The sequence below is a fragment of the Triturus cristatus genome, chromosome 6 (assembly GCF_964204655.1).
Source record: "Triturus cristatus chromosome 6, aTriCri1.1, whole genome shotgun sequence".
Classification (NCBI taxonomy): domain Eukaryota; kingdom Metazoa; phylum Chordata; class Amphibia; order Caudata; family Salamandridae; genus Triturus; species Triturus cristatus.
The window spans coordinates 322287233-322302861 of NC_140589.1; the positions used below are offsets into that span (position 1 = coordinate 322287233).

Below are 15629 nucleotides of genomic sequence, written 5' to 3' on the forward strand. Positions count from 1 at the left end.
AATTATACTAGCAACTACGAGGGCTTGCAATTTAAAATTTCTTTATTATTCCCCTCACTTTTAATGGCTAATCTCTACTGCCTGCTAACCACAGTACGGCATAAAATTTGAATTTCTTAGGCTATTCTCTTCCAAATTTGCCCTTCGCTGCTTCCCCCTTAGGTGATATGAACAAAATATGCTATTCATTTAGGGTCTAGAGTTCACTGTACAGCTTGCATCCCTTTTGGTGGCACTTTCTTAACTGGCCTATATCCTTATTGTGATTGGCTGCACTAGCTTTCTGTGACTACCTGCCAAGGCGGGCTTTAGAGCTGTAGGTGCGCGGTGTGACAATCCTTTTTGGTGCCCCCCCCCCCCCCCCTGGGCCAAACGTATTTTGGGGGCCCGTGTTTGGGACTGTTTTCATTTATGCTCCAGTTACAGATTTTTTCATACCCTCGTTTGCCAGGTCACTGGCGCACTAGTCCAAATTCTAAATGTTTACATCTAATACTCTAAGCTAGTGATGTGTGGTTCACTATTGTAACGCAACAGCTCACTAATAATACTGCACATATTCTCTGGAACACTCTCTCATTTCTCGCATGCGAGGTCCTATTTTGATCTAAAAGACATTTCTTTTATTGTCAAATGTCTATAATCTACTATCATGCATCACCCACATTAAAAATGAATGAAAGGAAAAACAATATTTAAAAGAATCTGTGTAAGAATTATTCAAGGTCATCAGGGCAAGACGCTCTAACAGAACAGAGTTGGCTCTACCAGGGGGCCCCTACTAGGCTGGGCCTCGGGTCAGAGAACACTTTGCCCATGCCTTAAAACGGCTCTGAAAGTGCCCCTTATCTCTCCATAGGCCCTCTCTAACATACATGTCCATTTATTTTAAAGAATTGGTGAAGCTAAATGTATATTTAACCAAACAAACCCTTTTCAGTAACATTAGGAATAGATAATGAAACGCTGGGGAAAAAAACTGAACGTCCTAACCTATTTTGGTACATTATAAGTGTTTAGCCATGCAGCATTTGATGTTGCACCAAGGATATTGTGCTGCATAATTAAATACTTATAAGTTCCCAAAGGCGAGACCTATTGGCTATGCCAATGCTTGTTTGTCATGAGGTCAATCAATCCATCCACTTCTTCCACTGACCGGAAGTTATACATATGATTGTTCCACACTAACCGAGGCATTGCCAGAAACCTCAATTGTGCTTTCCCACAGAGTATATACAACTACACCGTCCTCTTTCCTAGTTCCATTGCTTCTGGTCAGTGGCTTGACAAACATCTGATCTGATGGAAAAAGAATAAGAGCTACCCGAGTAGGGGCCATTCCTTAAGGCCTCACTCGGGATCACCTCCTTTACTGTATATAAAAGAAAGTTTACAATAATTTTTTCTTGGCCTCTGCGGATTCCTTTTGAAGGGTTCTCTGTGCACCTGCCGAAACTCGGAAACAAGATTGATATCTGGCCTATCTTTCAAAGCTGTATCTCGTAGCAACGAGCTTACAAAGGCCTTGATATCAGATCCCTGTGCAGACTCTTGAGATATTAATAAGCTTGAGGTTATTTCTATGAGAATGGTTTTTAAGCCTCTCGAGATCTTCCTTCAAACCTTGGCTTTGTTTAGACAGGAGACTTATACCAGAACTATTTTTTTTACTATATCCTGCCTTATAGAGGCCACCTTTTCCTTCGATACTCTCATCCGAGAGGCCACCTCCTCGAGTTTTTTAGCCAAGGCTACACATCCGGTCTGGATATCAACCTGGTTATTCTCGGAAATATTAAATCTGTTCTTCATCTCTTCTTTTAAACCTAAGAGGGTGGAGGCCAAAGACTACTATGGTGGTGCCCTGGCAGCGCTCCCCATATTTATCTCCTGCTGACTGCATCCTTCGACAGGACTGGACTTGTCTGCGAATGCGAGGACATCAAATCTATTTGAGGTAGGGACCTGGGCTATACTATTAACCACCACAGTTGATTCTTTATTTACTTGCGGGAGCAATCAACTCCTTAATGTTTTTTCAGCATCTGCTGCAGATTCGCTGGTGACACTATCCATGCTGTAGCACTGCTGGCCTTTTTCCACTCTAGCTTTTCCTATCTAGGTGGAAGATGGAAAGTTTAGCTGTGATTGGTTAATGGGTGTAAAGCAAAAAGGGGGGTCACAAAAAACATTTTTCAACAATGTATTTTCCATAGTCTTTTGTATTGTGCATAGCACAAACGGTTGAATAAGTGGAATTAAATCTGACAGGAAAACAGATTGTTGCGTAGATGATCCTTTAGGGTAATACAGGTAATACAGGTGGTAAGGGTAGGTATTTTAGAGTTATAAGGCATTTTAACTTGGTGATATCTGTTGTCATGGTAGCTTCATAAAATATTGCTGATCCTGTGAAAGTACTGTAGTACATAGCAATAACAAGGCATTACATGATTGGCTAATGACTTTCCTTTACAGAAGCTAAAGATGGTCATGTTAATCTAAGGACACTTTGGCTGTATACTGGGGTTTGGCCTTAGATATGGGTAAGTATTAAGTTTTATACTTTATTCTACCTATTGCCACGTTATTGAAGTCTTAATAAGTGGGAAAAGTATTTATAAGTATCCATATATTTAAAAATAAATGTACGGAGTACCATGGTACTTCCTAGGCAGTACTGCAGTGCTAAACTATATAAATTAAAATGCACTGCACTACACTGTATTGTACAACTATAGTGCACTACAGTGTATTTTCAATTAATTGCATACTTCATTCTTTACAGACCAGGCTGTGGAGTACCCCGGTAATGCCTACAAATTGCAGCACTACTTGAAATTTTTTGTTTAAAAAGCGTGGTTCTCCCTAAACTGCTGTCATAATATATAGAAGCATATAAATAAATTTCACTACCTATTACCACTTTAATAAACTCATAATAAGTAGGGAACAGTCAAACCTAATACCTATATATATATATATATATAAGGCCCTAACACAGAACGTCATGAAAGCGTGCTGAAAAAAACATGGCTGCATATGCACATTTTGTAAAGACAGCCATTAGCCAATCAGATACTGCCTGGTCATTGGCATGTACTACGGGACAATATATCAGTAAGTTTATAACTTTAAGACTACATGAACGACTTAAACCCACAGCCAGAAATTGCCATCTATACCTCATAATCTATTTTCCTGCCACAGTACATCATCTGCTCACCCACTTTCACGCTATGTCTGTTCCAAGTACCCCGCTCTGCTCTGTTCCACTCCATGCTACTCCACCCTACCCCACACCATTCCACCGTATGCTATTACACTGTCTGCCTAGTCCATTCAAAGAGAGTCCATTTTGCCCCACTCCACTGTACACCCCTTCACTCTATGCCACTCTACGGTCAGAGCTATTCATTTTGTGACTTTGCTTTTTCTGAGAGTTCTTCTCTTCTTTGCACACACAAATTACCGCTGTGATTCCCTTGATGAGTGGCACTTTCCCACACAACTGGCAGCCAGAAACAGCAGTTGATTACTAGTTCAGACCATGTGAGCAGCACTTCCATCGCGTGGCCTACACAAAGCTATATGTGATGCGACTACGAAAAACAAAATGGTGTTTTCTGATATAGACTTATTGCTGCAGTTTCCTCACTTTTTGAATATTCCCCAGGGGTCAGGCTAGAACAGGAAACGTTCCCATAGTACGTGTGTGAGCTGAAAGGTGGCGTGGGTGCTCAACACTGACACAGTTCCACTCCAGAAGTGATGTACGGGCCTATATAGGCACCACTCCTGAGCGCTGATGCCCGTTCCTTTCTTTCCATGCAACCAGACGCAGATCCAGAGCTTCATCTCATCCCTCAGAGACCCTTACCTTGATTTTTCTTCTCAAAATGTTGCTGTTTTCAGTGTCCAAGGAATGTTGCCCTCTAAGACGACCAGTTTTAAACCCTGTACGGACTGCCTCAAGTAGATGTCTGACAGATCTTCCATCAAGCATGCTTTTAGAGTCTGGGGTTGGTCCACAACTTCGTCGGCCCATGGCTCCAAGACCTGGGGAGACTGCACGTTGATGAACCCCGAAGGCTTTAAGCGAACACAAGGCAGAACTTTGTTGCCAAGCACAAGAAGGCGGCTCCAATGCTTGATTCTGTTTCTGGAGTCAGCAGACCTGATCTCAAGGCTGGTCTCCGTCATGTTCCACGTCCTCCATTAAGCACAAAAACCCCAAGAAGTTGGAGTTCCCTCCTTCATGCCATTCCCACTCCCCTGAAGCGCATGAACAGCACCAACATGCCTCGCTCTTGCTTTCAAAGTTGGCTAAGCGACTGTTACCAAGGTGATCCAATGATTCTATCCAGGTTGGCAAGCAGTCCTGTCTGGCAGGTGGGTCTTGCAGATTGCCTGCAAAGGTTATGCCTTACATTTCCTTTCATCCCTGCCGCACCGTTCACCCAGCGACTGATGGAGGACCATCTCTCCATTTTGTGGCAGTAAGTGCAAACCCTTTCAGCTAAAGGGGCTGTTGAGAGCATACCAGCTCCAGAAGTAGAAAGTGGTTGTTATTCCTGCTACTTTCTGGTGCCCAAGAAGAACATAGGTCTACAACATGTTCTAGATCTGCCCCCCTCAACACCTTCCTCTGGGAGGAGAAATTCAGGATCCTCACCCAAGTCTGGTCTGCCTTTGACCCTGGTGGCTTGATCGTGGCATTGGACCTGCAAGATGCTTATTTCCACATACCCGACATTAGAACAGGAGATCTATGAAATAGAGAAAGAGGCAATAGCCGGAGGGAGCGCAGACCAGCGTCCTAAATTAGGCCTACACTAACAGGAACTACATGCCCTAGCGGAAAATGAGGCGGGGTGTACGCCCTAGCAACGCAACACAGATTATACGACGTGGGCGTCAATGCCTCTAAGCTACTAGCCTGGCTTGAAGAAAGGGATAGGGAGCGATCCTGGGTGGCCAATATAAGTTACACAACGGGGACACTTCAAACGTCCAACGCAGAAATAGCGGAGACCTTCGGTACCTATTATGAAAACCTATACTCGCCGGTAAGCGAACGCTTCAAGAGCGATTGCAAAGGATTATCAACGGCCATTGGGTCCCTAAAATCAGTTAAAGCAACCGGTCCAAACAGACTACCTGTCTGACTTTAAAAGACTAGCCTCTAAAATAATCCCACCATTGAAAAGTATGCTAGTGGAATCCAGGGAGGAGGGTTAACTACCAACTTGCCAGCGTACAGCCACAATCGTAGTCATACATAAGTCCGGTAAACCCCCAGATCTATGCAGTTCCTATAGGCCAATCTTCTTATTAAAAATGGAGGCAAAGGTGTTGGCGAAAACACCAGCCAATAGATTAGTGGCTGTCATTTCAACCATCATCCATATAGACCAATCAGGCTTCATGCTCCATAGAAGCACTTGCCATAACCTATGACCCGTCTATGGCGTCCTACACCTCACAAAAAAATCTTTCACCTCACCGACAACATTGATGGCGCTAGACGCCGCGATGGCCTTTGATATTATAGAATGGCCCTACTTATTGGCCGTTCTTTGGAGGCTGGGCTTCAGCCCTAAGGTTTTGCGAATGGGTAAGACTGCTCTACTAGAGCCCACAGGCCTGAGTGAGGGTCAATTGCGCACTATCCAAACTCTTCCAGCTGCAAAGAGGCACCAGACAAGGTTGCCCCTTATCACCATTGTTGTTTGCGCTGGAGCCATTGGCGCATTGGATCAGGACGGATGCATTATTCGGAGGTATCGCTGCTCCAGGGGGATGGGAGGAGCGCATCTCCCTGCACGCGGACGACATCATTCTATATCTTTCATGACCATATTACTCCATTGCAAACGTCCTTCATATCTTTGAGTTTTTTGGTAGCTATTTGGGTTACTGCATAAATTAGACCAAGTCGGTTGTATTCCCGTTGTCGGGCCCCTCTCCGAAACTGCCAGCGAGGTGCGAGTCCCAAATCGCAGTAGACAGCTTTAAATACCTTGGCATTCAAATAACCTGAGATCATCATTTGTTCCGCCATAGAAACCTCACCCCCCAGTTGGACAGGCTCCACGCAGATATACTACATAGGCACACCTTGCCATTGTCCCTCATGAGCCGCCCTATATAAGATGATGACCCTACCACGCCTCCTGTACATCCTGCAGAACACTCCGTACCCGGTTCCTCCAACCTTCTTCAAACACGTGGCACAAGAGCTCCGTACACTGCTATGGCAGGGAGGCGTGCCTAGGATAACATTACACAAGCTGTAGAGAGGGATCTATGAGGGCGGCCTTGCCATCCCGGACATCAAGCTATATTACTGGGCATCGCAACTTCTAGTTGTAAACGAATGGGCGTATGCAGACTAGGCAGGGCCAGCGTACAGAGTAGATCGAGATGCAATGCTGGGCAGAAGTTATGAGCCACTCTTATACACCCGCAAGCCGCATCCAGAATGTCCAGCACACACGACCACTGTGGTCACATGTTGGACTGAGGCTAACAGGTTTCTAAGATGGCATGGAAGGTTGACGGGCATGACCCCCTTGTGGGTGGGGGACCGGCTGTGGAAAGTGGCCACACACACACACACACACACACACACCCACACACACCACACCACCCCCACACACCACACCACCCCCACACACACACCACACCACCCCCACACACACACCACCCCACCCCCACACCACCCCCACACCCCCCCCACACACCCACACACCACACACACACACACCCCACACACACCCCACACACACACCTTGCAATGACACATACGAGGTACGGCCATCCCAAACTGCTCTCCCTTAGAGGACAGGTTGCTAGGCGACCCCATCCTCGAAAAAGGAACATCAACAATATACTGTAAACTCATAAACAATGCACCAGATCCCCTGGTTTCTATTCGTAACACCTGGGTAGATGACCTGGGTAATATAGAGGATGACAATTGGATGGAGGCCCTCCAAAGTCCTAGAGAAATCACAATTCGCACACATTTCAGACTGATCCAACTTAAGGTACTCCATCGCTCCTTCTACCCATGCACACACCTTCATAAATGGGGAAGGACACAAACAGCGCTGTGTGTGTCAGAGGCTGTCAGCAGGAGGGCTCCTTTTTTCATATCCTATGGCAATGTCCCAAGATCAGTTCATTCTGGCAAAGAGTTAAGATGACAATGTCAAGGGTAACAGGGATGGAGGTCTCGATGGATGCCAGGTGGCTCCCCCTAATGATTCAGGGAGAGGTAGACTGGCTGAAACACACTAGGCTCTGGCTGGCACTGGCAGCAGGTGTCTCATAATGAAATATCGACGGGCGCTGCGGGGCGCCCTTCCCCCTGTCAGCAATAGAATGGGAAAAAAACAGACTGGTGTCAGCGAGCAGAAGTGGTATACAAAAGTAGAGGTTGCGTGAAAAAATGGGAAAAAAATATGGTCTCCATGGTACAGGTATAGAAATGCATAGTGAGGCCTGTTACCTGTGATATTGTTCCATTCACTTTGTAATGTATGACAATGTACCCGCCGTTAATTATCTCCCGGTAAGAACTGTTCAATACCATGTTTACTCCTACAGAGACCGTTTATCCCACTCCCCCATCTATGTCTTATCCTTACTATCAGTCAATTGAATGGTGTACATGCCTATATGCTTCATAATGTTCCGCCTTATGAGTTTGTTTAATACAAATAATGTAACTTTTTTTTTTTTTAAGAATATGGTCAAAGAAAGCTGAATTAACTGCCTGGGAAATCGACGTAAAAAAAAATATATGCCTTTAAAATATCCACAAACATTAAGGAAAACTGATTCACACTGAACAGTTCAGGCTCTTCATTTCACAAAAACTACATTGGCAACTGAACCAAACTTTGCTAACTAGTATATTAACTTCAGGAAGAGCTTTGATGGCGCTCGACAGATCGTACTTGCATAACTTGCTGAGGATCTACTGTTAGTGTTCTTACTCTAACCCTCAGTGAGGCCAAAAACTGTCTGGAATATGTTCCTAGATGATTGTTTGGATTGATCGTCATAGATTCTAGTGAGAACACCTTCAAGGAATTCTTATTCAATTACAACGTCATTTGTATGCAAGAATCATGGAAGCGTAATCCTTTTAAAATCTCAAATTATGAGACATTTGAAGTGTTGGCAAGGAAAAACACAATAGGACGTCAAAGTGAAGATCTCCCTGACATATCTTTTAAACTGACTGTCCTTTAATACCGGAATGGCCAGAAAAAAACATGCTGCGTCTAGTAAACTCTCTTTGAGCTAGATTATTGAACTCTGAACTGATGAATCCCAGGTGAGCAACCTGCTCAACTAACATTTCACATTGAATTCTGAGAGTATAATTGACTACTCTCTTAATTTTTCACGTGTGACAACTTTTAATATAGTCCAAATATGTGAGAGCGTTCATAAACCCCAATCAATCCTTTTAAGATGGAACCATCAACCTTCACAACAAATTGATAAGTGCAACTGTGAGTTCCACTGTCAAACCAAAAATTCAATAACGTGGAATAGTGCTCTAAACACAAAAATGGCTTCATTAAAATGCCAAAGTTTTATCACAAAATGTCACAATACAGACGTATTGCAACGTAATACCGTGTTTGACTGGATTAAAGAATCAGAACTGTTCTTGAATGCAGTTTTCAATGTTATATTTACAAAAATATTCAAATTAGGGAAAGATTTCACTGATGGATGAACAATAAGGCAAAAACAGACGGCGAAAAGACTACATTGAAAACCGATGAGGCTACTCCAGAGGAATACGTCATCCTCTGAATGGGACAAACTGATTAAAGAGGAGAATAAACGGTGCAACATGGTAAAAAATATTGTTGTACAGATATCTCGTCAAGAAGCATTGTGGGTTTATTTGTCCACCTCTGTTTAGGTAAAAAAATTCTTAATTAAAAATAAATTGGAATATAGTGGGCCATGGAATGGGCTTTCATTAAACAGCCTTAGATTCCTATGTCCCTTTTAACAAATGGCAATTGCACATTAACAAATTGTATATGCCCAGTCTTTGTGATAAGATCAGTCTATAGCAACACAAAAAGATGATGTGCAGAATACTAAATACTGTCAGACATTCACCCCCAGTTACAGATCTGGGTTAAATCCATTGGCTGGGGGTGAGTATTTGAAAAGTTTCAGCACTCCGTCCATCATCTTGTTCTGTTTGCCATGTTTGCCCTAAGTGGCCATGGGTATGCTCAAACATGGATCCCTTGCTCGCTGTGCCAGTGGATTCAAGCTAACCTAGCTGATTAGGGATGATACCCCGAAACCCGTCCCAAGATGCCTGTTTCCTGTCAAGGGAGGACCTGGCCTGGCAATTCGGGCTCAACTGTTACCAGGGGGAGCAGGATCAAGACCGATTTGCATATGGCTGAGTCCAAACTGAGGTGGTATGGTTAGCAAAAGCACAATGGATTTAACCCAGATCTCTTGACCAAAGTGAGTGTTTAAAAAGTTTCAGCACTCCATCCATCATAGTGTTGTGTTTGCGATAAGATCTGTCTGCCAATTTATACAAACATGTATCTGAGTTTTACGAAGAAGGAAATGTATCTAATAATTAAGAGTCCAAATCGTCTTTAGTGCGAGAACTAAATGGGTTTCCAGTCAATATCTTATATTTTGATCCATGGCTTTGAAGTCAACTTTTATTCAATTTATTTTAAACAATTCTCCACATAGGCCAAATCCCTCTTTCTTGGAGCAGGTCCATAATTCATCCTCTGTTTAAAAAAGGTCCCAGAAGAGATGCTAAATGCTACATTCTAATCGTACTTTTAGATGCTGAAGGGATATTGTTTTGAAAGTTCTAGCTGAACAAAATCTTCGATTGGGCCATTGACTTCCGCTTATTACCATTTAATCAAACCAGTTTCAGGCCTGATTCTCTGTCTCATTTTTTGGTATTGTTTCACGAAGACACCTCGCTTCAAGTACAACTTGCAGAGAAAACGCTATATCCAAAGCTGGGCACGTTTAACTGTCTAAATAAAGAATGCATTTTAGCACCTTTGCTTTTCTCCCACTACACAGCAGATTTGTTCTCCTATCTCGATAACCCAGAGGGTCTCTCCACAAGCTTGGTTTGAAGCCAATTTCATATCTAGCATAAGCAGATTATATCATCATCTTTACTTTGGTGCCAGCCGGTTTACAATTCTAGCTGCTAAGACAAATGACTTTGGAATTAATGTAGGAAAAATTAAAATCATGTAATTTTGTAAAATCCAAGAAAAGCATAACATTAGAATGAGAAATCAACCGAAGTTTTATTCAGCAAGTAACTAATTATAAATACCTGCAGCTGACTATGGGCAACAGATTGGCATGGGATGTCCACATTGCAAAGACACAGAAGGTGAACGTGGTGGTGAATTCTCAATCTGCTGCCATTTAACAAGCTAACAAATATCTTGCGATCAAATCATTAATATCAAGTGAAGAATGACCTGAGAAGAAATAGCAAATTAAACTCCACTTTCTCCAGTCTTCCAGATATGCTAGCTTTATTTTGGAAACCTATTCCAACTCTAAACAGCATTCTGTTCTCGTCACTGAAGCCGGCTTGGAAAAAGGAGTATTTCAAGTCCTGACTACTCTATATCCCAATATTCCAGTTTGAGGGAACCTGGAACCCAGCGTTTGCCATCTAATCTTTGCAGGTTGTGTAGTTATAAGGTTAACTCTATTGAACACTTAATCTGTTAATGCCCGACCTTCCTTGATATTAGGAGGAAATACCTAAAAAAAAAAAAAAAGTTAATTTATTAAAGCTGACATCAGAACTGATAATGGTTTTATTGGTAAATTGATGAAGTTCTTAGATTTAGCCCACTAACGTAATTCAGTATCAGGACTTGAATGATCTTATCAACTCCTGTCTAGCTGATTGTTTTAGAGACCATTTTACATATTGTGATCGTTTTTTGTAACTAAATATTTAATTTTGTTCTGTGCTAATAAAAGAAGCAACATAAGAAACAATTTAAAACCCGAAAATATTTCACAAGGCTTTAAAAGGGATTTCTAACTGGAAAAAATTATATATAATTTATGATGAGTAGTAACATATTTTCTGCGACCCTGAATGATGTGAACACTTGAATAAAACAATTTTAAATAGTGAGGCAGGAACAGGGGATGGGCATTGTTCAGGGAGCCAAAGAAGACAACACCAAGTACAAACAAGAAAAGGTGGTGGCTCATTTCTGTTTCGGGCTAGATCGTAACCAAGGTACTAGTTACAAGTGCAAACTGCTATTTGTTAACCACTTTTTGCTTAACATCTATGACAGTGGCTAAAACAACAGTTTTTTTTGATTTTGGTTTTATATTCCATTTCTCAAAAGGCGTTCTCTGTAAGGTGTGCGCAGTCTTCGATTCGATGGGCTTTTAACCCCACAAATAAAATTTAAGAAAGGGTTATTCAATGGGCCGCGATTCCCCAGCTATTCGCTAATGATGTTTGTAATGGTTATTGTTAAAGGTGGGAGTAGGTTGTAGGTAAACCCAGCACTTTGTTGTCATAACATATTTTTATGCTTTTGAATGAGGGCTAAAAGGCATTTGTTGGTAAATCTAACTTTTGAGCTTCCTTGCTATTAATTATTTTAAATGTACACAGCATAACTGTACTATTGATAATTTAATATGTCGAATTTATTTAGAAATATTACTTCCTTTGACACCCCATTAACTTAATAAATATTTGATTTTTACAGACTTGCATAGAAGTGCATATTAAGAGCTCAAAAGGACCAATTGATGTTTATTTGTGTGACATGGCACAAGCCAACACTGAAAGTAAAACATTTGAAGATTTGGACACTTCACTAAAGAAGGAGCATGGTATTATTGAAAGTAAAACTTTGGAAGATTTAAACTCTGCACTGAAGATGAGAAAATTAAAATCTGAAAGTAAAACTTCAGAAGATTTGGATGCAAAGTTACCAGTGGAAAAAACGACATTAGAAAGTAACGCTATTGATGATTTGAAAACTAGCAGTAAATCAGAAAATAAGACTGATGAAACCATTGACACCTCACATATGATGGAAACCAGTGACACCTCACATATGATGGAAACCAGTGACTCACAAAATGAGACTTGTGAAGAGTTAGAAACATCATTGAAGGAGCAGCAATCCGATGTATCTATGAGTGAAGGTAAATGCTGTGATGCTAAAATGTATTGTGATAGGAAATATGAAGAGATATAAACCACTTTAACCTATATGTGATAATGAATTGTGTATGGTTCGAGATGTTAAACCACTACAACAGGAAAAAACTATCCTCCTGAAAAATGATGTGTCCCCAATAACGACTCTATGTAAGAATTTATGGAGTTAAGTATATTTAAAGTATACATACCTATACTTACCTTGCGGATATCTTGGTTGTTGATCTGTGGATGAAGGAATATTTTTGCATGTCGCCATTTCGACTACAGTATTAACACATGAAACCTTAGTACTAGGACCTTTTTGACTGCAAAAGGAGCTAGGGCTTTTTATCCTGAAGGTGCAAACTGTAGGCAGTGTAAGCACTGTGCTGGTTAGTTGCAGGGTAGTCTTCATGCAGTTTGTGCCATGGCCCTAGTTATACACACCCCCTAAGATAAATGCATCTGTTTCACACAACACAGTGTTCTTTCTTCACCTTTGGACATTCAAACTGCGTTTTGGAAACATAGAGCCGTGGTAGACACTTTTGTAGCATTGAGGCCCAAAACTCTTCTGTTAGATGCACTGGGTGTGTGATGATTCTGATGGAGACTTTGAACTTCAGATTCCTCACCTTATGAATACTCCCCCCAACCAGCAGACCGGATCCGTAATGTTTTCAGCAGAACCCCTGTATGCCGGCAGGTGGCTCTGGCAGCTCCACACTGCTACCGCTCCTCCTCATGGGACATGCACAGGCCTATATATCAGTTCCTTTCCTTCTATGCCAATAGTCACAAATTTTTGATTGTATAAAATGTCCCAAGTCTACAGGGTTTAAACCCTGCAGGGAATGTCACAAACAAATGTCTGACAGACCCACATGTGGTTTGGCTGTGGTGCCTAGGGTGAGACCATCACTCTTAGGCCTGCAGTGGTTGCATCTTGAAGCACCTGAAGGCCATTCAAGATGGGAAGCTAAGCTGTTCGTGATGAAGCACCGCAAGACCCCCCACACCAGGATCAGTCGAGGTCTAAAGATAGATGGGTGCCTATCCAATTGCCGAGGTTGCTTTCTTCGTGCTTTAACTCCTCGGGGAAGAAGAACAAGAAGTCCAAGAGGGACTCTGCCATGTTCTCACCACTCTTCTGCCCCGAGTTGGCGTGAGGCCATCATCTTGCCTCCAGGTCATACTTCAGAAGTCTGTTTACTTGGAAGTCAATGCCGATCCTGATCCCGCGGCAATCTGAATTTATAAACCTGTCGGCAATACTGCAGCGAATGGGGGGTTTCCCACAATGTTATGCTGCTCCCTTTTGGCATTTTAAGGCTCCCTTTGGAATGCTTATCTGCCCCATGGAGCTGAGAGGCCTTCCATTTGGACTTCCACTGCGGGTTTGACCTCTGCTCTAGGTGGGCGCTATGCATCTGTTCAGGGCTGTAGACTGACTACGGTACCCGTTTCCTCCCTCGCGCCATAACCCATGCTGGAACGTGACCCACCGATGCGGTCTACTCCAGGCGGTGACCGCGAACCCATGGTCTTGTTGAATGAGAAACTGCGCCGCTCTGACCTCGATTGAGGCCGCATGCTTCTCTTTCTGAGCTGCAACCCTTTTATCGCCCTTCTGACTCAGACTCACCCCCTCGACCTACCTTAGAAGAAAGCACCACCTTTGCAATGCTTCTATAAAGAGCAGTGGAGGTCCTTTAGCTTCACCTTTCTGCTCAGGAGGTTAAAATCAATATTCTGACGGACGTGTTGCAGTCTCACCAGCTGAGTTCTGAGGCTCTTCTCCCATTTATTGAGGATCTCCGAGATACGCTCATGGGGAACTCGGCCAAACTTTGCAGAGGCTTATCTGTGCGTCGCCAGACGTCATTGTCCTGCTCCAGGCAACCCCGTTTTCTTCATTAAGCACCCCACTCCTGAAAGCTTTATGATGCAGGCTTTCGTCAGCAGAGTGAACCCAAATGCTTTTGACGCAGCGACTCCTGACAGGGAATTGAAGAGAATAGAGACCTTTAGTAAGAGGGTTTTCTCCTCTACAATTTTGGTTGTTGATTCCATGAATGCCAGCTGCCTTTTCAGCTTTAATTCACACGCTTGCGGGACTTGGTGTCCCAAAAGTTGCCCATGGTGTCGGCAAAGGCCTGGGCGATTATCTCTCAGGCCATGCAGGATTGATGTAATGCAGCTAAGTTCACCATATGCTGTGATCTGTATACTACTGGTCCATCAGTAGCGATATTGGCACTAGCGCACCCATGCTCAGACACGCTTGGATGTGTTCAGCTGGCTCTTCGTAAGACGTTCAGGCCAGTCTTATGGACATGCCATCCAATGGTTCCCAACTGTTTGAAGAGAGGTGAGACAACTCTAGAGCACTTTAAATATAGCATGGCAACATTGTGCTTCTTGGGCATGCCAGCCAAACCAGCAGACTTGCCCTACGTGAACTTTGTAGCTGCTCCCAATACTGCGTTGGCGGTACCCACTGGAGAGAGGGACAGTGGCCAGCCCAGTCTTCCACACCCCCAGCTGCCCTCCCCTCCTAGCCTTTTTAGCCTGCCCTTGTAGGCACACAACCACCTTGTCGGTGGCACGATTCAACACTTGCTGCCAGGGTGGCATTTATCACTACAAACACTTGGGTACTATAAATTCTTCAGAGGGCTGAGTCTTTACTAATTCTTGGAAAACTGCTGCACCAACCACCATCCTCAGAACAGCTGACGGATGACCATCTGTCCTTTTTGCAGCAGGAAGTGCAGGCTCTTGTGGCCAAAGGTGACATAGAGAAGGTCCAGACACCAGAAGGTGCTCATTATTGTTATTCCTCCTACTTCCTGGTGCTGAAAAAGGATAGGGGCCTCATTGTATATTAGACCTTCGGCCTCTCAATGCCTTTCTGAAAAAGGATAAGTTTAAGATGTTCACCCTGGCCCAGATCCTGTCTGCTCTTAACCCTGGAGACTGGATGGTAGCCTTGGACCTGCAGGATACTTTTTTTCACAACCCCGTCCTGCAGACCCACAGGCGTTACTTGTGGTTCGCAGTAGGCTACTAACCTTCAGTTCTCTGTCCTTCCCTATGGCCGCACTAGCATCCCTCTGGTGTTAAGGAAAGTTTTGGCTTAGGTTGCGGCATGTCTTTGGAGGGCAGGGGTTCCAGTCTCGCCCTACCTCAACGACTGGCTGTTAGAGAAATGCTTGTTCCAGGTAGTAGACTCCCACCTCCATACTACCTTGAACCTCCTAACATAGTTTAGGTTCACGATCAACAGTACAGTTTCATGCCGGTCACCGGAGAAGAGCGTCCAGTATATCCGAGCTATGACCTGGTTTTTCAAAATCAGTCTGGGATCTCACGGAGG

The 15629-nt window shown here is 43.4% G+C and overlaps 1 protein-coding gene across 4 annotated transcripts in view; it reads left to right on the forward strand.

Annotated features, from left to right (window-relative positions):
- The window catches only part of E2F6 (E2F transcription factor 6), a 228407-nt gene that overhangs the window by 187825 nt on the left and 24953 nt on the right, over positions 1-15629 (forward strand). For all 4 annotated transcript variants that reach the window (XM_085610691.1, XM_085610690.1, XM_085610688.1 and 1 more), the window contains one exon: positions 11808-12252. In XM_085610691.1, the coding sequence (XP_085466817.1) occupies positions 11808-12252 (445 nt within the window). The remainder of the gene's footprint in view (positions 1-11807; positions 12253-15629) is intronic.